The sequence below is a fragment of the Phaseolus vulgaris genome, chromosome 8 (genome assembly GCF_051622355.1).
Source record: "Phaseolus vulgaris cultivar YP4 chromosome 8, ASM5162235v1, whole genome shotgun sequence".
Lineage (NCBI taxonomy): Eukaryota > Viridiplantae > Streptophyta > Magnoliopsida > Fabales > Fabaceae > Phaseolus > Phaseolus vulgaris.
In genome coordinates, this window is record NC_143505.1 from 59857457 (window position 1) to 59885437 (window position 27981).

Here is a 27981-nt window from a genome sequence, read left to right on the forward strand (position 1 = left end):
TTACAAATTTTATTTTCCTAGAATTAATCGTCAAGCTTGTTCACTCACTTTTAACTCTTTTTTTGCCGTTTGGGCTCAAATTGTAGATACTCTAGGATTCCAAAGAACTAGGTCTATATCAAAATACTTGTGATTGAACCATCATGATAGTGCTACCAAGATGCTTAATGTCATACACTTGATCAAAATAAAACTTGATTAACCGCCTTCAAAATATCATTTAAAAATTTATATCTATTAATAATTTTATATACAATTCACAATTTTTCTCAGGCTAGATGAGTAACATGATATTTAACTTATCAATATTTGGTGTTAAAAGATTTTAAATAATATATAACTACATTAGTTGCGGAATTTTCGACAAGTGGTCTGATTACTTTCAACTACATTGTTACCACAACCTCATCAAGAAAACTCAAGGGACACATTGTTCTTATTTGACCCACTCAATTGAAAAATATTAGAACCGTTATTATTAAAATTAAAATTTCCAACCCACTCTAACATAACATAAACCACTCACCTAAGAGTTGCCATTCAAAATTCACCATCTCTATGAACCATATGACCAAGAAAATGCATTATACACGACAAAAGAAAAATCATTAAAAAGATGACAATAAATAACGTAAAAAGTTCCTAATTAACGTTGAGATACTTGTATAGACTCCCAAAAGAAAACTCAAATTCAAATTCCAAAAGAAATCTTAATCATTAAAAAGGGAGCATATGACTAGCAATACCTTTAAATTAAAAAAATACCGAACATACTTATAAAACGAAAAACATTCAAACTTAAAAAGATTTATCGAAGTCATAAATGTGCTATTCTCAAAATTTCAGATGCAAATATTGTCTGATATTGATCTAAAAAAGCCAACAAGAAAATAGTGATTCAACTTGTCAAAAGATTGAACAGTGCCACAGCTCAATTCATTCTCCTGATTAGCTCATTGATGTAATTCTCCCGGTTTCCAGCATCACCTCCCTCAACATAATGGTTTCTCTTCTTCTTCAAACCACCCAAAGGAGCCTTCAGCTTAAATGGCCACAGAAAGTTGTTAGCCTCCTTAAAGTGAGGTCCAACAGTTATGATCTCGTGGATAAGATCTTCAGCAGAAATGATTCCGTATTTGCCCAGTGCCTGTCATCCAAAAAAGTTAGCAGCATGCAATGAATTGCTACAAAATAGTAATGACGAAATTGTAAATGAACATTTGCATACCTGCTCAATGATGGAGTTGTCGGTTAGAGCAGTCCTCTGCTTGTTGAGCTTTCCATACCCTCTCTTATAAATAAGTTCTTTCACACTCTTCAGATTTGGGTAACTACAAAAAGGGCAGGAAAGAGTCTCTTCAGTTGGTACAAAAGCAATCTTACTATTCAAATAAGTATTAAAAGGTAATCCGCGTACCCATAAGTCACATAAGGTTCAACTCTGTGCAGCATGTTCACAGTGGCCTTGTTAACCTTGAGAAATACACCATTGAAGATCTGTTTCACAATAAGGTAAATATCTGTATCACTGAGTTTCATTTTATAAAAATGAAAATGAAGATATTACATACAATTATTACATACAACAGATTTGCATTAACAAAAAAAAAACAATCATACAAAAACACTTGAGCAGTTCATAAGTTCTGAAGGCCTCAAAAGACAGTTAATTCATCATATTCCAATATTAAATTACAACAAAATATCAAAAGAAACTACCAAAGTCCAATGATGAAATATAAAGCCCATTATATAGGGAACATATGAAATAGGAAAAAACAACAGAATTGCATAACGAAGACTGATTTCAAATGCTCTTTGTCACTTCTCTTCATTTTCTTCTCCAAGAAAACATACGCATACAACCTCTTGGTTAAAATATCCTACCACAAGTATTAAGTTCAACTAGAAACATAACAAGGCATGTAAAAGAACAAAGCATCATACATAAACCGACGCATCATGCAACTAAAGCTACTCAAATAATACCTGTCTCAATCGCAACAGCTGGAGGATCTTCCTTGATTTGGGGTCCATTGCATTGATACTGAAAAAAAAAAAGTAAAATTGCATACATTAGACCAGGCTGAACATTATAAAATATGAGAAAAAAAATATAAACAAAAAAATACACACCCACGAATGCGAATGATAAACAAGAGCTTAGCTTCTGGATCCACATAAAATCCACCTTTGAGCTTTGCCTCGCGTTTCAACCGGATCAAATCCTTCTCCTGTTAAAAAGTACCGAAAAACACAACAAGTTCAAAACTAAGGCAAAACAAAAACAAAATTAGGGCAACAAAGTTGAGAGAAGATTAGCGGAGTGCACCTGTTGATCGTACTCCTTTGCGTACTGTTTGGCTCTGTTGTAGATGAGTTTGCGGCTCTCGGCTCTCTTCTTCTTCGCAGCTTCAAGCTCTTGCTTCTTCGCCAAAGCCCATTCCTCCTCTCTCTTGCGCTTCTTCAGAACGGACTCTGGAACAATTGTCTTCACTTCTTCACCCATCTCTGTCATTTTCACAATGAAATCAAACAAATGAGACTAAAACTTGCAAAACAACTAAGTCACGCATATGGAAGAATCAAATGGAAATCGAAAATGCAATGAAAAAACAAGAGACCTCAGATTTGGCTCTATGACTGCGAATTAGGGTTTTCTCGGAGGAGCTGAGAACTATGTGAAGTGAGAAGAGTTAGGGTTTTGTAGTAGTTCAGTCCTGGGCTTCTTCCATGAAAATGAGCCTACTGTTGGGCCCAACCCGTAATCCTTTAGACACCCCCAATAAGCCCAAATATATGCCCTTTTTCTTCTTTTTAGGCTTTTTTTTCTCTCATTATTTATAATCTATAACATTAATAAAGAGATTTTTTTTCTGTCCACAAATTCTTACTAAGTATATTTTAAATTAAAATAACTACTCATATAAAAAATTACCTATAAAATAAAAAATTATAAAAATTATTATTTTTAATTAAGAAAAATACTTTTTACCTATATATATATATATATATATATATTTTTTTTTTTTTAATTAATTATTTATAAAAATTATTTTTTTTTAATTTGATAAAAATGTGAATAGACATGTACCATAAGTCAAGATAACTTATTTTCAACATGTTACAAATATCTAGTTTTCCTATTTTTCAATTTGGTGATTTATTTTAAAATTTGTATTTTTCTTCTTTTAAAAAATATTCAATTTAACTAAAAAAATTTATCAATATCATTATTATACAAAAAAAAATGTACACTTTTTTTTATAAACTATTAATAATATTATTTACTACATAAATAAACACATGTTATTTGATAAAAGTATAAATTGATAAAACGCCCAACGTCCCAAACTTATGTTTGTAGACTTAATTTTAATGTTTATTTGTAGCTATCTAATTTTATTTTTTTAATCCATTTTTACTATTTGTATACTAGGTGAGATTTTATTAATATACCATCATTTAATTATAATTTCTTTTAGCAACATAACTTTGATTTTCAAAAAAACACAATTTTTCCATATTTATATGCACGCACTATATTTTTTTATGTTAGTTAATTTTTTAATCTATTAATTTAAATATTATCTTAAAATAGTAAATTTATGTCAAACTCAATATAAGTTATACATGAGTTTAACAAAATTCATTTACATGTATAAATAATCAAAATCAATCTCGTTTCAATTCATCTATTCCTTCAGAGTTTTTTAAAAAAGTACATTAAATCAACGCATGTTTAATATATATAATTGAAGGAACATAAAAAAAAATTGACACTCTCAACAAAAATCAATAACCATTTTGACAAAATAATTAGTAATTCTGTTTTTTTTAAAATAAAATATAAATAATTGAGACATAATTGTAGTTAGATGCATGTCAATATCAGAAATAATACTTTGGACAACCTTTGAAATTGAAATTATAGTTTATAGGTTTGACAAATTTTAAAATTACATGGGATGAGTTTATAAATAAATATATAAAATAAAATAAAAAATTATAATTAAATTATATAAAATAACATTTAAATAATATTATTAAAAGTTATAATATAATTATATAAAAATACAGATTGTAAATATATCATTATAAAGACAATTACCTTTTGTCAATATTGAGATAACACAACAACATGTTTGGTTGCATTAGTGTACCCGCACAACCTTAGGATGTTTCCACGAAATTTCGCGTGTGGCTACTTTCCACTGTCTCAAGTCAATGTCTCATCCTTCCTTTTCATTTTCAATGAAATCAAAGAAAAAACAGCTTCTTCTTCTTGCATTCACTCTTCTTAGCCTCACTTAATGGCATCTAAATTTTCTCTGCAGAATTTGCAGAATCTTCGCTCATGCACAACAGTACTTCTTCTCTCTCTTGCTTTTTCCATATCCATATATATACACTTCTTTTTCAAGATTTCGCTTTCCACTTGCACACGATTTTTAATTATTATTACTTTTACTGTTCTGGTTTAAGATGTTCTTCAACACATTTTCCTTTACTGCAGAATTCCTTCGGATTCCCACTGACATAATACATACTCAGCAAGTGTATATGAAATGCTTGTCTTATCGAGATTCATCATCATTCTCACTCATAAGGTAATTATTAACTGTTACAATTTCAACAGTTTTCCTTCTTAACCATGATCTATTTTTCTATTAGGTTCTGATAAATTAACATCCAGTCAAAATATATATTTCACATTTTAATAAATTAACATTTTATTTATTTGTTAATTTAAAAATATTATTATATTATTATAAAAAATGTATATGTTATTTATTGTTTATAGTGTTAAAAAAAAATTCTTATTTGGTAGATTCTGTATATTTTAACCTAATGCAGAGATTTAAATTTTCTTCCATGCCTTTCTAAAAAACATGTTTTAATGTACTTCCCATGTGTTTTCATACATTGTCTTGCATGTGGAGACTCATAGAAAAAACATTAAAACATGTTTAAGAGGACAGCGAAGAAATCGCCATTATTGTAGAATGTGTTAACCTAGCTAGCTCTGCATGCAGAAACAAGATACAATGAATTAAATAGATCAGAAAATATATATATCTATATATATAATAAAATAATAAAAGATAAATATTTAAGAGATTAAAGTGAATTATAATTGTTGTAATAATCCTAAGATGGAAATAGTTGAGAACTAAGAAATCTATTATTATGATAAATGAATTGAACATAGAATAATGGCGAGAATGACTATTGCGTCCAGTGAAAGATGAGACATATGGAATGAATAAGAAGAGTTGCAATATATTAAGAGGATATAACATTAATAAAATTTGGGAGAATGTAAAATAAAGGAGGGAATGAGAAGAGAAGCGAAAACGAATACAATAAGAATCGTGAATATTATTTCCATTTGGATAAAAAAAATATTTTTAATTTGTGCAAGTAGTGTCTTGTTGCATGACTTCATAAGAAGTCATTTATGGGGTATATGACTTCTATGTTGAGAGTGTCAATGTTGAAGTCATGTCATAGATCCACGGTTCTACTTGAAATCAATTTTTATCGAAGTTGTGTGTGACTTACACAACTTTTTTATTAAGTCGTCTTGGATTACGTTTAATTAAGTTGTGCGACTTTTGTATGATTTCAATGCAAAAGTAATATAATTAAAGTCATGTCACCACATCCTGGGACATGCTAATTGATTTTAGTTTCACCGACGAAGATGTAGATGTTATGAATTAGGAGGATGATAAGTCGACATATTCAATACACCAATATTAGTCTAATATTGGGGCACGACTTAATCTTCGACATGACTTGTTAGAGTGCATGTGTTTCAGTATGTGTTTCAGTTTGAAAAAGTTCGCTTTGAATGTCATCTAACATTGAGCAAGGATACAAATTTCACATTATGGAGTCAAAAGACAAATAAATATGTTTCCAAATGCATAAGTACGACAACGGTTGTCAATGTTGACTTTGAGTATTGTATAGCAAACTTCAAGATCAAAAAAAATTGAAGCGTCACATACCTGTTTGTTAACTGTGTTGACTGCAAACCACGTAAATTTGGATTCAAACTAGATTGCTTCAATTTTGGTAAATTTAGTTTGGACGAACACTTCCATCCCCATAAAAAGTTAATCGCTGACTTAAAAAATCGTTATGGTTACACTATAACGTAGATAAAAACATGGATGACAAAACAAAAAGGCGGTTGCAATAAAATCATTTGTCAAGATAGTTGCAAGATTTACAAGAAAAAATTTGGGCACAATTGCATAGTTTGATCATTGTTGACGATGTTGAAGACAACTCTTGTTGCATCTTAGAGTGTGTCTTATAGGCGTTCAAACCTTGCATTGACAGATTTAATTATTGTAAGTCCATCATCCAAGTTGATGAATTTTTCTTAATTGGAAGATATGCTAGAACTTTGTTGGCTGCAATTGGTCAAGATGACATTAGTAACATGCTTCCCTTAGCTCTTGTGATCGTAGAAGGAGAAACAAAGGAAGTCATGATATAGTTATTTCAACTATTATGTGCATACTGATGGGAAAAACGCACACGGAAGCAACACACACAATCACGAATCAACTGCAGAAAAATAAACAACACAAAATTTAACGTGGTTCGGTCGCCAACTGCAACCTACATCCACACGAGCAACTATTAGGTTTTCATTCTATCCTGTTGCATACCAATTACAAGTACAATGATCTCTTTAAATATATATTATAAAAGGGAAACAATGATTAAGCCCACCCACTAAACATGGTGTCTAGTCAGCCCAACCCAATTGGTCTTGGCTTCATACCCAACAATCACCCACTTGAAGCCACGGAACAATGTTCACCTGCGCTTCAACCGTGTACATGGTGTCTTGTCAGTCCAACCCAATTGGTCTTGACTTCATACCCAACAATCTCCCACTTGAAGTCACGGAACAATGTTCACCTGCGCTTCAACTATGTACATGCACTTCTGTAATCTGTCGACGAAACTCAATGTTCCAACACGTCATTATGTAATTTGTACATGCTCTTCTTAATCATTTTGAAGACTTCGTTAAAAGTCCCCCTGAGTTTCAACACGTCAGTCAGTGACCCGTTCTCTGTTCCTACCGACTCCCACTTACAGGAACTGCCGGATCCTGGAACAAGTTGAGAACAAATACTTTCCATATTCAACAAGAAATTTTATGAAGAAGTTTCAACCGCTGGAATACTGGTTCTCCTAACCCACTGTCGTCTAGGAACCTCAGTTGAAGCACAAGTACCTCTGACTGGTCTACCTGAACCTTTCCATGCTCGTTCATCCTGAATCTGACATGTGGCTCTAGGTTTCTCTCTTGTAAAGACAACCCTCTTCTGCCCATGAGATTTTGTGAATCAGACTTTGTTTATCTTCTGAACTGGGATTGTCACTCCCTCAGACGCAGTAATCCGACCATATACAACGAACCTCTTTTTCTTCCGCAGGCCATGACAAGATTTCTCTTGACGACCTTCCACTGCTAATTTTCGAACTTCACTTCATGTCCTTGTCCGTCCAACTGCCTAACAGAAATCAGACTTTTCCTCAAGCTTGGAACAACTCTGACAACCTTCAAAGTCCATAAACCAACTGGTGTCTTCAACACTATGTCACTCATGCCTGTAACATCAAGAGTTTTGTTGTCTGCTAGTCTTGCCTTTCCAAAATCTCCAATAACTAGATTCTGCAATGCTTCGGAATCCATGACCCAGGAATCTACACTGTTATCCGCACAACAGACTAAAAAGGTCCTCGTCTGCAAAATCTTTTGCAATGTTAACTTATTTATCATTTGGGCATTGATTCCTAAAATGCCTCACCTCCTTGTAGTTCCAACATGTTACACTTGAGCAATCCCGCATCTTTTACTAACTCCTTCTTTTGTTATTCTTCCACTATCTCTGATATTTTTCTTACCTCTAATGACATATAGTGATTCACTAGATAATTCCCCATAACTCCTTATTCTGACATCCTCGCCAAGAATGAGATCACGAATCTTCTCAAAAGTGAATCCATCGGATCCCGCTGAACTGGTAACTGCTGTAACCATTCCGAACCAACTGTCAAGCAATGACAATAGCTGTAGTAAAGCTTGAACTTCATCATCGAACTTAATGCTCACTGACGTAAGTCTGGCTAAGATCATATGATGTGCTCAGTAACTGAACTCGCAAATCCTCAATTTGCATTTTCCACCAACTGAAATTTGTACCATCGAATTTTCAATTCGGAACTTCCCGTCTTCTGCCATGTCAAACGACTAGTCGAGATACTCGGTACAACTAATTTCAGATCTTGGCAATCTTTTTTTTTTAAATCAAGACCACAAAAATTGCACCACCCAAAATCAGTCACCAAGTCGCAATCCCCAATGCACTGCCGCTCTACCGCACTAGACCACAACTTCCAGGACGCGCACCGCCGCTGTTCGCGCTCCGCACCACCACCGTCGCACTGCACTCCGTGTCGTCTCAGACCAGCACACCTGCAGAACGCACATGCAACCCTAACTTTGGGATGTCGTTGCCGCCCCTGCGAAACCCTAGCTTTGGGATGTCGCTGCAACCCCTGTGAAACTTTAGCTTTGGGACGCTACTGCCGCCTCTGCGAAACCCTAACTTTGGGACGCTACTGCAGGCCCTGCGAAACCCTAGCTTTGGGATGTTGTTGTCACCTCTACGAAACCCTAGCTTTGGGATGCTACTATAGCTGCAATTTTTATGTCTCGTCGATTAATTTCTGCTGATCGGATCTCTGGTGTGTAAACGAACCAAGGCTCTTGATACCACTTGATGGGAAAAACGCACGCGGAAGCAACACACACAATCACGAATCAACTGCAGAAAAATAAGCAACACAAGATTTAACATGGTTCGGACACCAACTGCAATCTACATCCACACGAGCAACTATTAGGTTTTCATTCTATCCTGTTGCACACCAATTACAAGTACAATGATCTCTTTAAATAGAGATTATAAAAGGGACACAATGATTAAGCCCACCCACTAAACATAGGGCCTAGTCAGCCCAACCCAATTGGTCCTGACTTCATACCCAACACATACGTGACACCCCAACCTAATGTATTCCTCATCACTGACAGAGGAACGACCATACTCTTAACATTGCAATCTCCTGAGTTTAGTTGGGACGCAAATGAGCTACAATCATTGTTTTGGATTCGTCACATTGCATTGAACTTCAACAAGAAGTTAAAAAATCCATAGCTAAAGGGACAACTTATAAACACGGGTATGTATATTCCATAACTTTAACTTTTTATATATTTGTTGTCTAATTTTAATGATTTTTTCTAATATTTTTTATGAACTTGTATCAGGTTATGAAATGAAACAACTCACTATTCAGACCAAGTTATCCGCAATGCGAGTTGAATTCCGCCAAATTGTCGTGTGAATAGATAAAATACCACTAGAAAAGTGAACTCGGGACTATGATGACGAAAAAATATATATGCATATGACAAAAAATCTTGCGAAATGCATGAATACAATTTTGAAGGGAGTACGATCCTTACCCATTTGGGATTTTGTAAAAAGGACATTCAAAAGAACAAATGCATGGTTTGTTAAATGAAGGTCGAAGGCAAAGACTGTACTACGAGCATGTCATCATTTTCTGGAAGATATTGTTGTCTGGCTAAAAAAAATGAGCAATAATCTAACAATCTAACATGTGTCATGTGAAGAGATTTAATCAATAAAATTCGAAATTTGATGTTGATGAAATATCAAATTATAACAGTCAACGTTGACCTGTGTCGTTCACGGTCAAATTAAATGAATGATGGTGCGATTGTGGGAGTTTCAAGCTCTTCGCCTCCCTTGTCCTCATGTCACCGTAATTTGCTGATATTGTTACCTGCAACTAATGTTTGTTAATCCACTTTACAACTACCATAGTATTTGTAGGGCTTATGATGTCCAATTTCATCAAGTGCAAAATGAGGATTACTAGTATACTTTCACTATACCCAATTTTATTCCAGATCCTCACATGAGACATAGAGAATCTGGAAGACCAAAAACTAGACACATCCATAATGAAATAGATGAGTTGGATCGGAAAAAAAAAATGCTTTTATATAAAAATGAAGACCACAATAAAAACAATTACCCATATTGACAATAATATGTTGTCAATTATAAATAAACTTTTACAGTCTTACATTCTTTATTTACCATACTCACATCTCACTCAACTAATTTGTAGAATATTACATAATATCATCGTAAGTTTCAAATAATTATAATTAACACATTGTTATTATAAATCTAAATTTTCCCATTCTCTTTACTTATATGCATAATTACAAACCCTCAATCCCTACAACCGTTTAACCCTAAAACCTTCCACCTTAACACTAAAATCTAAACCTCAACCATTTAACCCTAAAACCCTACTCATAAACCCCAACAACTATACCACTAACACTACTAGTTAAACATCCACTCTTTTTTTTCCTTCACACTCCTCATTAAAACACTAAACTTCAAACTCATAACTTTTATTTTGTTCCAAATACCAAGCTGAATTTTGAGTTTTTAAAGTTAGACAAAAAAAAAAAAAAAAGTTTGTTGAGACAATTGAACTTAGAGAGCAGAAGAGAAAAAAAGGAAAAAGATAATCAATATGCATTTCTTGTTATAAATTAAACCTAGTTTATATTGAGTTGTCTACTGGTTGTAAAAATTTTAAGAAGAAAAAATGAGAATACAAAATAAAATGAATTTTTCCTTAAATTAATATGTAGAAATTATTTAATGTAACTTTATTATTTTTTATTTTCAATTTATGGATAAATTAATTTTAGATTTTTCTTGTCTTTTTAAATTGTTGATAGAAAAATTATCCAAACAATCTGTTAAAATAATTTGTAAATATTTACTAGTGTATTATCTAAGTTCTCCTTTTTAATTTGTCTACAAGGTCATTTTAGTTTAGGAAAAATTTCATTATATCCTTTTTTTATTATAAACAAATAACCCGTAAACAGTACACATTTCGTTGAATTAATCTATAACATATAACAATTAATAATGAATTTTGAATTTTATAACTGTTTTTTCCCCATTAAATCTATTTATCCCTTTTATCCTTTCAATCCTTATATTTATTAATTAACTTTTTAATTTTTATTATCTAAAAAACTACCACAAAAGATTATTTTTCTTGTATAATTATAATAATTAATAAAAAATATAATATTTATAAAGATTTTTTTTATATATGTTATACTATATTTTTAATTTTTATTTTGATGAAAAATTAAAAATATTTTTATGTATTATAATATTATAAAAAATAATGAAAATGTTTTTATAATTATTTCTGTTATTAAAAATTATATATTTTTTCAATATAAATTTTATAATTTTTTATTTTATTTTTATTACCATAAAAAATGGAGACATATGTGTTTCCCTAATATTAAAATAAAAAATGTATTAAGAAGTTTACTCCATGAAACAAAGTTTAAGATAAAAAATGTATTAAAACGTATAATAATTATGTTATTTTTATGTTTCATGTTGTTTATATCAAATTAAAATATATCTGATAACTTAAATAAATTATTTATTTAAAATTTGTATAATCTATATTATTATATAAAGAGACACACCATTTGATAAATTTCTTTGTTATTATCTTTTAATTGAAAAAAATATTTTTTAATAAATAAAAGATAATATATTTATTTAATAAAATATATAATTAAATAATTTCTCTTTATTTTAAAATAAATAAATAATTTCTCTTTTTAAAGATAATAACTATATAAATTTTTAATACTATTTTTTCAAAATTATATATATTTTAGTATAATAAAAATGTGAATACAAATGAACAAAAACATATATATTTTCGCTAGTTTGGCACTGTTATTAATGTGATTTGATGTATATTTTAGCATGTATTTTAATGTGAATTGATGTTTTGTTTTACCACTAGTTTAGGACTATTATTAAAAATTAAAAATTAAAAAAAGTATGACATTTAATAAAAAAAAGGAAAAGGTTGATAATAAAATTTCATTAAACTAGGTATAAATCGATTTTTTAGTATACTAAATATAATTTATTCTTTTTGTTTATTCTGGGAGGGAAGAAACTCAGGAAATTATTTGTTAATGAAAAAAATTTGTGTCTAAACTTTAATATTTGAACTAAATTTTCTCTATTTTTATTTATTTAACTAAACTATTACATCCTTTTCTTCAAGCAAAGAATAAATCACGTGTGATAAAACAAAACAAAAATATAAAATAAAGATGTGCTTTTATTTAAAAATAAAATAAAATACAAACGAATGTAAATAAAAACTCTAAATTTTAAGGGTTTGGTGGGGCTTATAAGCTAATTACAAGCTTATTTAACTAAATTATAAGTTATTTGAATTAACAAAAAATGCATGATACTTTAAATAGTTTATTTTAGAAGTTTTTAACTTATAAGATTATTTCTTATATTTTAATAATTCTTTATTTATTATTATGTTTAATATTTATTAATTTGTCTCTCTTTATTTATGCAATTTAAAGTTAAAAAGATTTAACATTATAAATTAAAATAAAAAATGTTTCGTTAAATATTCTGAAAGTTATAAAAAGAATTTTAATATAGTTTGAGAACTAAAAAAGTATTTTTTAAAAAATAAATAAAATTTAAATTTGATTAATATTCATTACACCAACCCATTTAAATAAAATAACATGTCCAAATATATATTTTTTTTCTAGAAAATAAACATAAAATACTAAAAAATGTAATCAGATTTTGATTATTTTAAAAAAAAATTAAATTATATATTATATTATCTATATCTATATATATAAAGGAATTTCCCACTTTAATGGTTCTAATTTATTTTTCTATTTTATACTTGCTTAATATTTTGTTTTATTAATTTATTTTGGTTATTTGGATATTTTATAATTTTAGAAGTTAATAAAACAGTTTTTTAATTTTAAAATTTTATTTTATTTTTTCTCACTTAACTATGAGGAGAGTGAAAAGATTCTTACGTTGATTTTATTATTTTGTTTTCATTTTGAGAGAAGAGTAAAAAAATTAGTTACTTTTCTGTTTTAAACTAATATTTTTCTTTATTAAAAAATAATTTTTAATTTTATTTTTATTTGTTCTAACTTAACTGGACAGAGAAATTTGTTACTTTTCTGTTTTAAATTGATATTCTTCTTAACTAAATGAACAATTTTTTAATTTTATTTTATTTGTTCTCACTTGCTTAATAAGAAAGTTGAGTAAAAATAAAAACTGAAAAATGCATAAGTATATATAATGAAACTTGTATAATTATAATTTTTCATAAATTAATTCATCAGTTAATTTATGAAATTATTTTAATCCAAATTTATCATCAATAAGCTAATTTTACCAAACCATATCAGTGTTTAATTCTAAGTTTGAAACTTTTGAATTTCTTAACTAATTTTTTTCTTTTCCATTTTTGTATTCTGCAGCTTACCACGTGACATTTCAGTTTTAAAATACAGAGAGAACATATATATGTGCCGTTGGAACTTCCGCTCTTTTTAGAAAAAAATGAAAAGAGCATTATGAAAGGTTTTATTATTATCCACAAAAATATAACGAATTCTAGCGGCACTGTAGCACGACCTCACGATAGCATAGGGCGCAGAATGCATTCATAATTTTGTTACTTTGACGAATAATATATTTTTGTTTTGAATTAATTTATTATTGCTAATTATTATTTTCATTTTGTTGACGTTTCGGTTGGAATTGGATGCGTGTGTGTGGCCCAGCCCTTTGCATTTCCCACGCAGTGAGCATTTGAAATCGCTGTTGTGGTTTGGAGGAGGCAAAGGCAGCAACCATCACCATGAACGGCCGCGGCCACCATACCGTTAACATCGCTGACAGCAACAACAAGCAACCTAACGACGAAGACGACAACGCCTTCCCTCATTCCTCCTCCTCCGTCAACGCCGACGACAACACCAACTACCGTGAAGATGACGACGAAGAACTCGTGGATCCCGACGATCCTTTCGACATTACTCATACGAAGAACGCCTCGCACGACACGCTTCGCCGTTGGAGAGTAATCATTCTCTTTCCATATCACAATCTCTGTTATTATTGCACTCTGCATTGCCGCCTCTGTTTTCTTATGCATCAATCAATTCAATCGTGCGCGTTTGCCCTCAACATAAATCAATGTACATTTGTGCGTGTATGAGTTAATGTAGTGGTATGTGTAAATGTATGTATAGAGAGGCATCCGTTTTGGAAGGATATGTTTCGGAATCCGCTTGACATGTAGAGATACGTGAAATCGAGAAGGAGAAATTTGTATCATTGTCGCAGTTGAAGTGTGTTCTGCACACGTTCGTTTTTGAATAGCAGGATGTACGGCGTTCGATGGATCTCAATGTGACTGAAGGGAATTTGTGGATTGGTGTGGAATGTGGTTTTTAACGGGAATACAGATACAGATTAATGTTACGCTTGAATAGAAGTTAGAAAAAGTACATTTGTCAATTTCAATTTAGAAAAGAAGGAAGGAAATGTTTCCTTTTGAATAAAAGTGCTTTTAAAGTCTTTTAACTGAAATCTAAACAGTACTTGTTTTCAAACTCAATATTGTAATGTGTGTTTTGTTTAAAATTTAAAGTAAGGAAAGGAATCCAACGAATGTGCAAGTGAAGACCATTAGCAATCTACTAAATGTGTACTTATTATTATTATTTTATTAGAAATTGTAAGAATGAAAATTCTAGGATGCTTCGTCGGTGCTAGCTGAAGGGTTAGCTTTCAGATTTAATTGATCATATTCAAAATGGCTGATTGTGGTATTCTTTAAGCTAATTATGGACAACATCAAACTTTTCTCTTGTCACGCTTAAATGAATGTAGAAAATTTTCAGAACAGTATTTGTGGAGAATTTACCAATTGATGCCAGTTATGCAATTATTTTAATATCTGATTGTGGTTTAAAGCTATGGTAATTTTTACGAGGAGCATTAGTGTGGAAGTATATCTGCTTTTTCCAGACATCTAACTGAAGTTTCATCCGTTTACAGCAAGCAGCCCTTGTGCTCAATGCGTCCAGGCGTTTTAGATATACTTTGGATTTGAGAAAGGAAGAAGAGAAAGAGCAAAAGAAGCACTTGATTAGAGCCCATGCACAAGTCATAAGAGTAATATTCGAAATGCCAAACGTGAACTAGTTAATTATTTCTAACTATCTTTTGCTTTCCTAATCCGAGTTGTTGTTTTATTAGGCAGCTCTGCTTTTCAGATTGGCTGGTGAACGTGAACTAGGTATACTCATTAGTTTTTTCCTCTTCACCTTGTAATGATCCTGATGACTGTCATCTTTGCTTACCATGAGCTTTAGGAAATAAAAAATTGATTTAGCATCATCTTACCACCACTCTAACACATAATTAATATATCGCATATTTGTGGCAATGATGAATTTGTAGAATAAATGTAGATGTTAAGAGAAAGTAAACAGAGTGGTAAACTATTGGCACAAAATCTTAGAAAAAGAAATAGTTTGGCATTGGTGCTGCCGGTTTTTAGTAAGGTACCACACTGGGAGCTAGTAGAGGACTGTTGATAATGGTTAGGAAAATTGTTAAATTATTTGGTTTTCTGTACCTTCATTAAATTTTCGGATATTTTGCAAACTTAGGTGGAAAATTTAACCGGCGAAACTGTTCCTATGTGAATTGACTTTCAATTTCTAGTCCTACTTGGATTTCACTATTCATTATTTATAAATTAATCTGTATTCTGTAGCATGAATCGTGGTTGTAGCCGTCAATTCATACTTTTGGAATGTGCAAGCTTTGTTTTTGTCAACTACAATGCCAAATGCCCAAACAGCACGTGCTCAAAGATTATTACATTTTGAATTGCAGACTTCATTTTTAGTTACTTATTATGGTCTTCCAATTTATATTTTGATTCATCCAGTGATAAGTTCAGCAGTGTCACCCCCAACTCCAGCCGGTGATTATGATATTGGGCTCGAACAACTTGTTTCAATGTCTAAGGATCAGAATGTTTCTGCTTTTCAACAATATGGAGGGGCAAGTCTAAAAATATGTTGTTCAGTTGCTTTTAGAAATGTCGAAGTTATTTGCTTTGCTAACACAATCTAGTGATATCTTGTCCAGATTGGAGGCTTATCAAATTTAATAAAATCTAATCCGGATAAAGGTATTAGTGGAGATGACGCTGATCTGTTAAAACGGAAAAATGCATTTGGAACTAATACATATCCTCGGAAAAAAGGAAGAAGTTTCTGGGTATGTTCTTAATGGCCTTGTCACTGTACACATGTTTTTTATAAGATTATAATTGATGAATAATTGTCATACTAGCATTAATTCTCCGTGATTGTTTCAGAGGTTTTTATGGGAAGCTTGGCAAGATCTGACTCTCATAATATTGATAATAGCTGCTGCGGTGTCATTGGCACTTGGAATAAAAACAGAGGTGCAATCAGCATTCATAATTGCTAATTGTCAAATTAGGTTCTGGGAACATATATACTTATGTTTGCTGTTATGCTGGGCTTTTGCCTTTCCTGATAGAAGATAGATTTCAAAGAATATTCCAAGATGAACCTACCTGGTCGTCTTTGTTTTGAATAATTTCTTTCATATGGGGAATTGTTTCACAGGATCAGGAACAGTGAGATTCGATAACAGTAAGAAAATAACATAGGGAATTATTTCTTCAAAATCTACTATTGTTGGGTTTAATGTAAAAGTTGGATATATCTGCTCATCCTGTCAGTAACAACATACATGTGATGTTTTAAACAAAAAATAAAATAAAAGTGTAATGCTAGGTTTTTATGGAAATATATGTTTCAGAGTTATTGCTGGGTTGCATCATTAATTTTATATATTGATACTTCAGTATATCATACAGGACACAATAGAATGCATTCACCACGTCCCATTTCCATACAGTCAATATTCACTCCATGATGTCTTTTGGCCTATTCTGACGTTACTAAATTTTAACAATTTACTCTGCATTTTATTTTGCAACCCCTCTGTCCTATTTATATGCCTGTTGATACATGGTGTTTGGTTCTGAATCTTGTGATTATTCATGTCAGTTGAATAAATTTGTTTTGTATTTTCTATGACTTGACGAAGTTATGTTTCTCGAAAGTTTATCCTTTCCTTTATTTGTAATTGACAGGGTTTGACTGAAGGATGGTATGATGGGGGAAGCATTGCTTTTGCAGTCTTGCTTGTCATTGTAGTTACAGGTATTGCACACATAGTACATAATTTTTTTAGATAAATAATCAATGAATTTCCTTCTATGTGTACAGGCGAGATATGTTGAGATTTGGCGTGTGGCCCAAGTTATATGTTGCCCTGGGACTATTTATGCTCTTTCTGGAATATTAGTCACTCTACTACAAGCTTTATTAATTTATTTCGAAGACTGACTTTAAGCTATTGCCTTTCCTTTTTGTCTGCCAGCTGTCAGCGATTATCGGCAATCTCTGCAGTTTCAGAATTTGAATGCAGAAAAACAAAATATACAATTGGAGGTGTGTGACATTATATTAGTTGAATTTAAAGTGTAACATTATATTATAACTTGACTTTGGGCAACTAAATTTTTTTCTATTGAACTTCTTACAGGTTATTAGAAGTGGGAGAACAATTAAAATGTCAATATTTGATATTGTTGTTGGTGATGTTATACCCCTTAAAATAGGAGATCAGGTGAGTTTGTATGGTACTTTTGAGTTTTTTTCTAGAAATTGAGTAGTTTTCATTGTTCACTGATTATACTGTATGCGATACTCAGGTACCTGCTGATGGAGTATTAATCAAGAGCCATTCACTAGCAATTGATGAATCCAGTATGACTGGTGAAAGCAAGATTGTATGTTACTTGCTATTGAACAAATTTTTGGTTATTATTAATTCTTATGACTAAGGAAATTAGTGTTCTTGCAGGTTCATAAGGATCACAAAATGCCATTTTTGATGTCTGGTTGCAAAGTAGCTGATGGAGTTGGTGTTATGCTGGTATGGCATGATATTTTATTTTATCCTCTTATGCTTTTGTTATACGAAAAATGCTATATGGTGTATACATGCATTTTTTTTAAACAACTCAGAAAGAAAAAATTTAAATAGTTAGATGCATTTTCTAACATTTACATTTCAATCTTGCTTTTCTCTCTCTCTCTCTCTCTCACACACACACACACACTCACTCACTCCCTCTCTCCATGATTTGTTATTAGAGATTTATAACTTTTTTTTTCACAAGAAATTTCTTAATAAATATATAGCATTGTTGACAAAAAATTATTTAGGGTTCTGACTTATTTTATAAAGCTCTGGCTTATGAAGCTTGTTGCATTATGCTTCTAGGCACAAAATTAGAATATGTGTTCATGTACACAGGAGATCCATTCCCTTGTATTATACTGTTGATACTTTCAATCAATTAAAACATTTTGAATTGGATAACTTTTTCAGATTGGAAATATAAAATTATTTTTTTCATTTGTAATGATAAACTGTATCTTTATTATAATTTTTTTTCGATGAATTATTAATTGTAATAATTTATATGTGCCTTTGTAATGCTATGAATTTGATTCTTTGAACAATTATTTTTGTTGAATTTGCATTGTCGTTAATTGGCATTCTTTTTCTCTATGCAAAAGTGCGTAAAATACTCCTGTATTGATCATGCTCTTAGTGATCTTTAAGGAAATAAATCAAGTATACAGAAAGCCACATTTTAGACTGCCATTTGCTGTAGGTAACTGGTGTTGGTATAAATACCGAATGGGGATTGTTGATGGCAAGTATCTCAGAGGACACTGGAGAAGAAACTCCGTTACAGGTTCCCTCTGTTCCATCCAAAAAAAAAAGAAAGGCTGTTGCTTTAGCTGTAGCTTGGTGAAAACATAGATGTTAAAAGTGTGATTACTTTATTTGATATGTAATAGGTACGCTTGAATGGAGTAGCAACTTTTATTGGTGTAGTTGGGCTTAGTGTAGCTGTTTTAGTGCTTGCTGTCCTCCTGGGCAGGTAATCTAGAATTGCTCTTTATATTTTGCTTTTTTTATGCTGTAACTCATGAAACAGGTTTTGTACCTTTTTTGAAATGTTATATTGTGACTATGAAATTGTAGATACTTTTCTGGCCATACTAAAGATGTAGATGGACAAGTTGAATTTGTTGCCGGAAAGACTAGTCTCAGCAATGCAGTAGATGCGGTCATCAAAATTTTTACCATTGCAGTAAGTGCGAGTTTTGAAATATTTTACACATTTATTTTTTCTTTTTCTATTTTTGGTAGTTTTTAACCAAATACAGTGCCGTGCAGGTCACAATTGTGGTTGTTGCAGTGCCTGAAGGTCTACCTCTGGCTGTTACCTTAACGTAAGTACAAGTGCCCAGGTTACTTCATATTTTCGTTATGCAAAATAGATATGGCCAAAACTGGGCCACAGGTATTGTTTGCTTCTAATCTGGGTAACTCCTGTGCCACTTTCACAACAGCTTGGCATACTCAATGCGGAAAATGATGGCAGACAAGGCCTTGGTAAGTATCATTTTATGCATCAGTCTTTTATGTTATTTTTAGTTGTAAAGCATCGTCTCTAACAACCAAAATATGTGCAGGTACGGCGGCTATCCGCATGTGAAACTATGGGCTCTGCCACAACAATTTGCAGTGATAAGACAGGAACCTTGACCTTAAATCAGGCGAGTTTCATTATGAGGCTTGTATAATCTATATCTATATCTATAACAACAATTAAGAGATATCCCATTTTGATTTGCACATTTGTTTTTGCCTATTATTTCATCCTTTAACCGTTAAGTAAAACTCCACATTTTCTCAATTTCTATTCAACCGCATCCCTCTTCTATGTTATGTTATATTCCAAAAAATGTTATTCTAAAGACTAAAAATGCTGACAAAGGCAGGTCATGACTCGTCATTTGTTTACACTTTTGCAAATGAATAAAAGCTCATTGAGTTATCAAGTTATTCAATTCCCCTTCCCTTAGTATAGGCAGTTTTGGGCTCAACAAATTGGAAATTACCCTTCCTAATTTGTTTGTCATTCTATATTGTTGAATAAAATGTTGGTAGTTTCCAGTATAACTTCATGAAGATAAATACCCAATGATGCTTTGGGGTTGATGAAGCAAAGTGGCTTCATTTTCAATTCCGTTCACAAATAATCGGCTTCTGTATGGATGAGAGAAAGATGCTTTGTTTTTTAAGGATAATAAGGAGATGTAAAATAAACTCGGAACAAATATTGCTTAGTGACTGGATTTAGTTGTTTGATAGACCCATCATGTATCTGTTCCTATTTTTACAGTAGTCATAGACATAGTCTTTCTAAGTTTTGCAATTTGTTAAAAACCTTCCAGTCCATTCTGCTAACTCTAATGCATCTTATTTTTCTTCATTTAATTTAAATAATCGAATTATTAATGGTATTTTACTTTATGGCATTACAGATGACTGTAGTTGAGGCATATGTTGGAAGCACAAAAGTAAATCCACCGGACAACTCATCAAAGTTGCATCCAAAAGTATTGTCTCTGATAAATGAGGGCATTGCACAGAATACAACTGGAAATGTTTTTGTACCTAAGGTTTGCCTTTTATACATGAAATGAATTAAACAATCGTAACTAGAGTTCCCTTTTATGATATTTGGTGCTAAATTAACTCAAGGATTTGTTCCTGATCTTGATTGGATTTTCGTTTAGGAGGAACAGTACTTTGTTTATGTTTTTTTTACGGGTATGAGATTATGCTGGTCTTGTTGTGAATGTTAGTAGCATAAAAGCTAATAGAAAATTCTTTATTAACCTATTCTCCTCTTTAAATATCACTACTATCGTTCTAATTTTATGAACATTTCGGATTAATATTTTTTTATGCTTATCAATAATTAAATTTGTTGCTGAATTTGATTTGGTAGGACGGCGGAGAGAAAGAGGTGTCTGGATCTCCTACAGAAAAGGCAATTCTTTCGTGGGCATTAAAGGTAATAACCATACTAATTTTTTTTCATGATCACTCGCCCCAACCCCCACATCTTTTAATCTGTTGTATTTGAAGCTGAACTAATTTGAATATGGCAGTTGGGAATGAATTTCGATGTTATCAGATCAAATTCAAAAGTTCTGCATGTGTTCCCATTCAATTCTGAGAAAAAGCGAGGTGGTGTTGCTTTGAAGCTGGTAATCATTTTGACAAAAATATTTACTGATGCACCATCTCATTTAGAGCAATCTGTGAACTAGACAAGATATGTATTCATCCGTGTAATTCAATTCTTAACTTTTGCTTGTGACCAAATCAAGTTATAGTAATGAATGCTGTTATGGAATCATATGACATGCATGGTTGCATGATAACTGCTAATCAGATATACTAATTCAATTTTTTTATCAGGGGGATTCTGAAGTACATATACATTGGAAGGGAGCTGCAGAGATAGTTCTCGGAGCATGCACTCAATATCTTGATTCAGATGGTCAATTGCAATCCATTAAAGAGGAACAGGTTAGGAAATTTAGTTTGAAGTCCTCGAGAGTTTACTTTCTCCACAAAAAAAAAGTCCTAGAGAGTTTGCTGATGGAATGAAAGTCATTTAGTTGAACTTTGGAGATGCATTTTTTTTTTCTTTTGGTTTATAAACTATCAGAAATGAAGGAAAAATGCATGGACTGAGGTTACCACCATATCTCTTTTTTCTTATCAATGTGATTATAGTGTGATTTGAAATTACTTTTATGTAGAATCAAGCAATTATGTATCGGGTAATGTAGCATCTGACTATTTCTTCAAAAATATCACAACTGAGAGCAGTTGACAATTTTTTGGCAATTTTCTAACTGTTTTGATATGTTTTTTTACAATTCTTTTGCAGGCTTTTTTCAAGGAATCTATTAATGACATGGCTGCTCGCAGCTTGCGTTGTGTAGCCATTGCATACAGGCCATATGAACTAGACAAAGTTCCATCTAGTGAGCAGGACTTAGACCAATGGTCCTTACCGGAACATGAGCTTGTTTTGCTTGCTATTGTTGGAATAAAGGTAAACTGCAAGGGTAGATTTCTTGGTGCATAGTCTTAAACTTTTGATGTGTCTCATTACTGCCATTTTATGTACAAATGAGTCTTGCATTCCGATTTGTATATTCGTAGTTATATTCTTAAACACCTAATCCTATTATTTATTACTGAGATTAGAGATTGCTTGGTCCTTATCCCTTTCAAATTACCCTGCAATCCTTTATTCTTTATTTAAGTTAAAACTAATCTGTATCTTCAGGATCCTTGTCGCTATGGTGTCAAAGATGCTGTAAAACTATGCTCTGATGCCGGTGTTAAGGTAACGAGTTTTATGTTTGTTGGGCATGGCTTACGTGTGCTGTGTCATATTGATTGTGAGTTTTTGCTTCACTGTGGCATGGGTGTTACTCCAAAATGTAACACGGGGGAACCCAACACATTCGGTGGTTTCGAATTCACAGGTACGCATGGTTACTGGAGACAACCTCCAAACAGCAAAGGCAATAGCTTTGGAGTGTGGAATACTGGCTTCAAATGAAGACGCTGTTGAGCCAAATATAATTGAAGGAAAGAAATTCCGTGAACTATCTGAAAAGGAAAGAGAAGATATTGCCAAGAAAATAACTGTATGTTTCTTTGTGATTTCTACTTCTCTTTTTGGTGTATTTGCCTTTTTTGAGGTGGTTATTGTGATTTTTTTGTTATATGTATTATCTGTAAATATTGATAGATGGATTCTTTTTGTCCCCCATTATTTAATCTTGTACAGGAAAATGCTGTTCGTGTTAATAACTCTAGCCACACCTTACATCCGACTTAGATACTTAATTTTCTTCTGACTTTTTGAATAATTATAGGTAATGGGGAGGTCTTCTCCTAATGACAAGCTTTTGCTTGTGCAAGCCCTACGTAAAGGAGGGGAAGTTGTTGCTGTCACAGGAGACGGCACCAATGACGCTCCTGCACTTCATGAGGTCAGTCATTCTTTGGATGCATCCCTTTGACTGAAAATCATATATATTTGAACATTATGTCATGGAGCGTCCGTATCTGATTGGCATGACTTGCATAAATTCTTCTCATTGAAATTGTTTTGATAGACACGAAGTTCTGCATACTCCGTTCTTTAGTACGAGGTTGTTCTAATGTGTTCGCGTAGGATTGTAGTCGCAGTTGAATGCCAAAAGCCTGCGGTGAATGTCAAGTTTGCTGTTATAAATAATTACTTCCGATCTAACTTTTGGAATACAAAAGCAATCAGTGGTGATTTGAGATATTCTTCTGTAAACAAACATTTTTTTTCTATTACCATGCCAGTAGCTGTTGTCTTCTAATAGCACATTTTAAAAAAAACCCAGCTTAATGTGGACTACCATTTGAAAAGTTGGAGAGGGGAGGAAGAAATGAAGAGAGAATGGAGAAAAAGCCAGTCTCATTGAATGCTTTTCAAGGAAGTATTAAGGGCTGTTTGGTTTGATAACATGTTTTCTGCTTTCATTTCTTGATTTCACAAATGATTACAAAAAGGTTACCCAGTTTGTTTTTTATTTTAAAAAAATTGTGTTGAAAATTATGAAAATATTTTTTACATATATTTGAACACAAAGTTAACTACTAAGTGAAAATAGGTTGGCACTTTTGTAGTTATTTATGAAAATGTTTTCTAAAGCCTAAAGAATGCCATTATTTGTCAGCAAAGTGTTTTTCTCCGCACGAGCAGTAAATTGAATGCTTTCTTTCATTTTTTTGGCCGTTAAAGTTTATGCATTTCTAGCAACAGATTTGATGCAATTAACATAGAGACCTCCAGTAATTCTTGATCTGAAAGTTTTCTTCGTGCTTGTTGTACCTCCATTTTTTATTATTGAAATAATTACTGTTATAGTTAATCTCGTGCTTTACTATTTTGTATTTTTAGGCAGATATTGGTCTTTCTATGGGCATCCAAGGAACTGAAGTTGCAAAAGAAAGCTCAGATATTATAATACTAGATGATAACTTTGCATCAGTAGTAAAGGTAGATATTCTCTTTAATATATTCACATGCTTGGGTATGGTATTGTCTTCGTTTTCCCGCGACTTTGGCTTGTAATTACTTAATATATTCTAGAAAAAAAGTTATTTCTTTTTCGTTTGCCATTGTATTGTTTTGTCAGGCTTTTATTTTTACATTTACCTCCTTTTGGCCCTTTCGACTTAAACCAGTTGGCTATAAACTTAACATGACTGGGAAACAAGCCTATTTTGTCACTGGGTAGAGGGTTATGATTGGGTTTTAGCTTAAGTAGAGATTTATTTCACCCAGACACAGGTGTCCAATGGATTGGCTAACCTGTAATTTGTGTATGATGTGTATTTCATTCTTTGTGTAGGTTGTCCGCTGGGGCCGCTCTGTATATGCAAATATTCAAAAATTTATTCAGTTCCAGCTTACAGTTAATGTTGCTGCTCTTGTAATAAATGTTGTGGCAGCAATAACTTCTGGTGATGTTCCTCTAAATGCTGTCCAAGTAAGAATCTCCTTATCTCTATATATTTGAGTCACCTACGTTTACAATCTAGTGCTCTGCTTGGATGAGGAGTTAAACAGAAGGAAAATAAAATAAAAATAAGAGGTATATAAATTGAAGGAAAATAAAACAGAAAAGATATATTGTTAGGACAAAATGAAAATTAGAAGAAAGGAAGAAAAATCTTTGCTTATTTGAATAATGAAAGATGAAGTGTAAAAAAGTAGATGCATGGTATAAAAGATTTTTTTTTACACTATTTAAAACAATAAATCTCACTTAAAAATGTAAGTTCTAAATCATATTATTTTTTCTTAATATTAGATTATCCATTGCTTTCGTCAGAAAAAATATTTTTTATAATTTAAACAGTTTAAAAAAAATGCTGACCGAATAACGCGGAAAGAGGGTGAAACAGGCAATCCAATCAGATTTGGACCGCAGCCAAAATCTTTAGGCCATGAAATTGCGGGCCCTTCTTTATCTTATCAATCATAAACAAGATTTCCTGATTTTCTTTAATTTATTGTAATGTAATATTTGTAAGATGTACTACCTGAGCGGATTGAGCTTTCTTCAAAGTTATTGTTTTGGATGGGCTGCCAACCACGATGATGAGTAGGAGAAGTAGCTTAGTCCTTTTTGTTTAGTTCAGCACTCACCTTTGTGAACTATATTCCTCATGGGTTTTAGTGTTTGTCATCAATAAATAAGACTAACAATTGCGTACAAAGGCAGGTTATATTCATGTTTAAATTAAATTTTGTAAATATAAGTTTGTATCAACTCATTTGATGTCTCTGACCGAAAGTTGTGCTCCAAATGTACGTTTGACGTTCCCAAACAGATACCAAACATAACCTAAATCATCGTCAATGAAAAATTGTGTAATTCTGCTTTTTGATGTACATGCTCTTGGGTGCAGCTTTTGTGGGTCAACCTTATCATGGATACACTTGGGGCCCTTGCACTGGCTACTGAACCGCCAACAGACAGCCTAATGCGCAGATCACCAGTTGGCCGAAGGTTTGAATTGATTGGCTTTCTCATTCAACTGTTTAATATTTTTAGTACTCTAAAACTACACTGATCTGGCACATAAACGCCCATGCACATGTACATGTGAATCACTAGATACTGGCACGGTCTATAAGAACAGGTCTTCTGATTTTCTTATGTATAATTTCAACCAAAGAGGCATAACATACTGCTTTTGAGTCACTTTCTTTTTCTTTTTTTTACGATGATATTTCCATTTTCAACTTAATTTAAATTTCACATCAAAATCTATTTTGTGCTGTAACATAAGGATACAATGGGAGAGGACAAAGTGCGGGGTAGCACTTAAGAGGATAAATTGCAGTTCTAACTAATTAGAATTGCCATAAAATTAAATACATAAATGACGAGAATGATATTGATTGCTTCAACAGAATTGGAAAGTGAGGGAATAATTTCTTAAAACTTATAGCATTGGAGAAGTTTTGAGGCACTTGCGTGCTGTAGTAGATGAGTCTATTTGGGTTTTAAGTTAAAATGCACGCTTTGACTATTATCTTACGTTTGGCTTTCAGAGAACCTCTTATAACAAATATCATGTGGAGAAACTTGACTGTGCAGGTAACTTAAATTAGTTTATTCTATGGAGAGACTTATTAATTTATGTCCTATTATCTAATGGCTATTATTTATCATCGTAGGCCGTCTATCAAATCACAGTTCTTCTTGTTCTTAACTTCCATGGTGAAAGTATTCTACCCAAACAAGAAACTAGAGCTGATTCCTTTCAAGTGAAGAATACTTTAATATTCAATGCATTCGTCCTATGTCAAGTAAGTGATTTTTAAAATTTAAATATTATGCTGGTCTTTGTCCCTGAAAAATCACTTTTATCCTTTGCTTGTTGAATTTTTTCGTTGTTGATAGACTGAACCCCTTTATTCTCATTAGTTATTATGCGATCTCTCAGAAGCCCCAGAATAACCGCCGTTTCTTGTTATTTCACTTTCAAAGAAAAAAATGTTTTTATTTGTCATTTTAGTATTTCAAGATGCTATTAAATACTATTTTTAAATTATATCCTTATTAAAAAAGAGAAAAATATTATGTAAAATTTCAAAGTTATAAATAAGAGAGATAGATGGCATACTAAAAGATTACAAATAATTTTAGTAAAACCGAGGAGATGAATTACTTATTTTATTTGCTATAATCTCAAATGTCTGACAGTGAAAAGAAGGATGTACTAGAAAACTATTGATGTTATAGTACTGGATTTCCAATCTATTTGAAAAGCAATCCAACAATGATTTTAGAAAAATGTGTTAAACTTTCAGTTTGTTTGCAGAAACCAGGTGCCATGTTCAATTATTGAATGTTTAGAACAGTGGATTGATATGTTTAAATCCACTTTTCCCTTCATCTCATTTTGAAAGAGAATTGCAACTATAAAAGTTCAGCTAATTCTTATCAAACAATTTTTAATGTTTCAAATTACAGATATTCAATGAATTCAATGCTCGGAAACCCGAGGAAAAGAATGTTTTCGTTGGAGTGACGAAGAACAAACTTTTCATGGGAATTGTTGGAGCGACCTTTATACTTCAGGTGAATAACCATTTCCATTGTGTCCTTAATTATTATTATTATTTCTTAACATTTGTTTGCTTTCTCACTCTGCTTCAAATTGTTAGATACTCATCATCGAGTTCCTTGGAAAGTTCACCACAACAGTGAGGCTTGATTGGAAGCTGTGGCTTGCTTCTCTTATTATTGGCTTTGTCAGGTTAGTTTAGTTCACTCAACTGCATTGTCCACATTTCAAGACCTCTCTATCTATCTGCCTCATTATACAACACGACCATTATCTAAACATATTTTAGCTTGGTTGTATGATTCAAACAGAAGCTTCTGCATTTTGCAACAAATCTTATCTCATGGTTATTGTTTTTGCCATCTTACAGCTGGCCCCTTGCTATAGTTGGAAAATTCATTCCCGTTCCCAAAACACCATTGGCTCGTTACTTCATGAAGCCACTGAGGAGATTTAAAAGGACTAGATCTCGTGCTACACAATAGGCACCGCTTCCTGCAGGGGATAACCAGCAATTCTTATTAAGCTAACTTCTCACCAGTTACAATATACAGTACATTTTGGCTACATTTTACTGAATCAAGCTTCTAGAATTCCAATGTAATGTATATTACTCAAATAAATCCCGAAGGGGTTTAAGCATAAAGCAATCATTTCGTGATTCCTTCTACTTTTAACATCATTTCATTTTCTAAAAATTTTGGTTCAAATGTACATT

At 32.1% G+C, this 27981-nt stretch overlaps 2 protein-coding genes across 6 annotated transcripts; one reads left to right on the forward strand and one right to left on the reverse strand.

Annotated features, from left to right (window-relative positions):
* Nucleotides 1–690: 690 nt before the first annotated feature.
* Nucleotides 691–2678, reverse strand: LOC137826580 (large ribosomal subunit protein uL30w). 2 transcript variants are annotated; one of them, XM_068632592.2, is made up of 7 exons: nucleotides 2625–2678; nucleotides 2333–2511; nucleotides 2137–2234; nucleotides 1990–2047; nucleotides 1418–1497; nucleotides 1229–1331; nucleotides 691–1147 (listed from the first exon to the last, which is right to left on the reverse strand). In XM_068632592.2, exons 2-7 carry the CDS (start codon nucleotides 2507–2509, stop codon nucleotides 932–934), a joined length of 732 nt encoding a protein of 243 aa, XP_068488693.1. In that variant the 5' UTR covers nucleotides 2510–2511; nucleotides 2625–2678; the 3' UTR covers nucleotides 691–931. The 2 variants fall into 2 exon arrangements, with proteins under 2 accessions (XP_068488693.1, XP_068488692.1); XM_068632591.2 differs by lacking the exon at nucleotides 2625–2678 and having other exon boundaries at nucleotides 2333–2518.
* Nucleotides 2679–4125: 1447 nt separating this feature from the next.
* Nucleotides 4126–27940, forward strand: ACA9 (autoinhibited Ca(2+)-ATPase 9). 4 transcript variants are annotated; one of them, XM_068633580.2, is made up of 36 exons: nucleotides 4126–4367; nucleotides 4517–4610; nucleotides 13535–13637; nucleotides 13841–14139; nucleotides 15123–15239; nucleotides 15324–15363; nucleotides 16024–16139; nucleotides 16227–16358; nucleotides 16459–16548; nucleotides 17269–17338; nucleotides 17559–17629; nucleotides 17724–17807; nucleotides 17893–17970; nucleotides 18045–18116; nucleotides 18865–18948; nucleotides 19055–19137; nucleotides 19242–19350; nucleotides 19437–19492; nucleotides 19613–19655; nucleotides 19736–19819; nucleotides 20591–20728; nucleotides 21061–21126; nucleotides 21224–21322; nucleotides 21537–21647; nucleotides 22015–22182; nucleotides 22420–22479; nucleotides 22622–22786; nucleotides 23018–23134; nucleotides 24079–24177; nucleotides 24533–24670; nucleotides 25596–25696; nucleotides 26245–26290; nucleotides 26371–26502; nucleotides 27170–27277; nucleotides 27364–27455; nucleotides 27634–27940. In XM_068633580.2, the coding sequence occupies exons 4-36, from the start codon at nucleotides 13918–13920 to the stop codon at nucleotides 27746–27748; spliced, it is 3306 nt and encodes a 1101-aa protein (XP_068489681.1). In that variant the 5' UTR covers nucleotides 4126–4367; nucleotides 4517–4610; nucleotides 13535–13637; nucleotides 13841–13917; the 3' UTR covers nucleotides 27749–27940. The 4 variants fall into 4 exon arrangements, with proteins under 4 accessions (XP_068489681.1, XP_068489680.1, XP_090150389.1 ...); XM_068633579.2 differs by lacking the exon at nucleotides 13535–13637 and having other exon boundaries at nucleotides 4131–4367; XM_090294263.1 differs by lacking the exons at nucleotides 4126–4367; nucleotides 4517–4610; nucleotides 13535–13637 and adding an exon at nucleotides 8127–8166 and having other exon boundaries at nucleotides 14003–14139.
* Nucleotides 27941–27981: the final 41 nt, after the last annotated feature.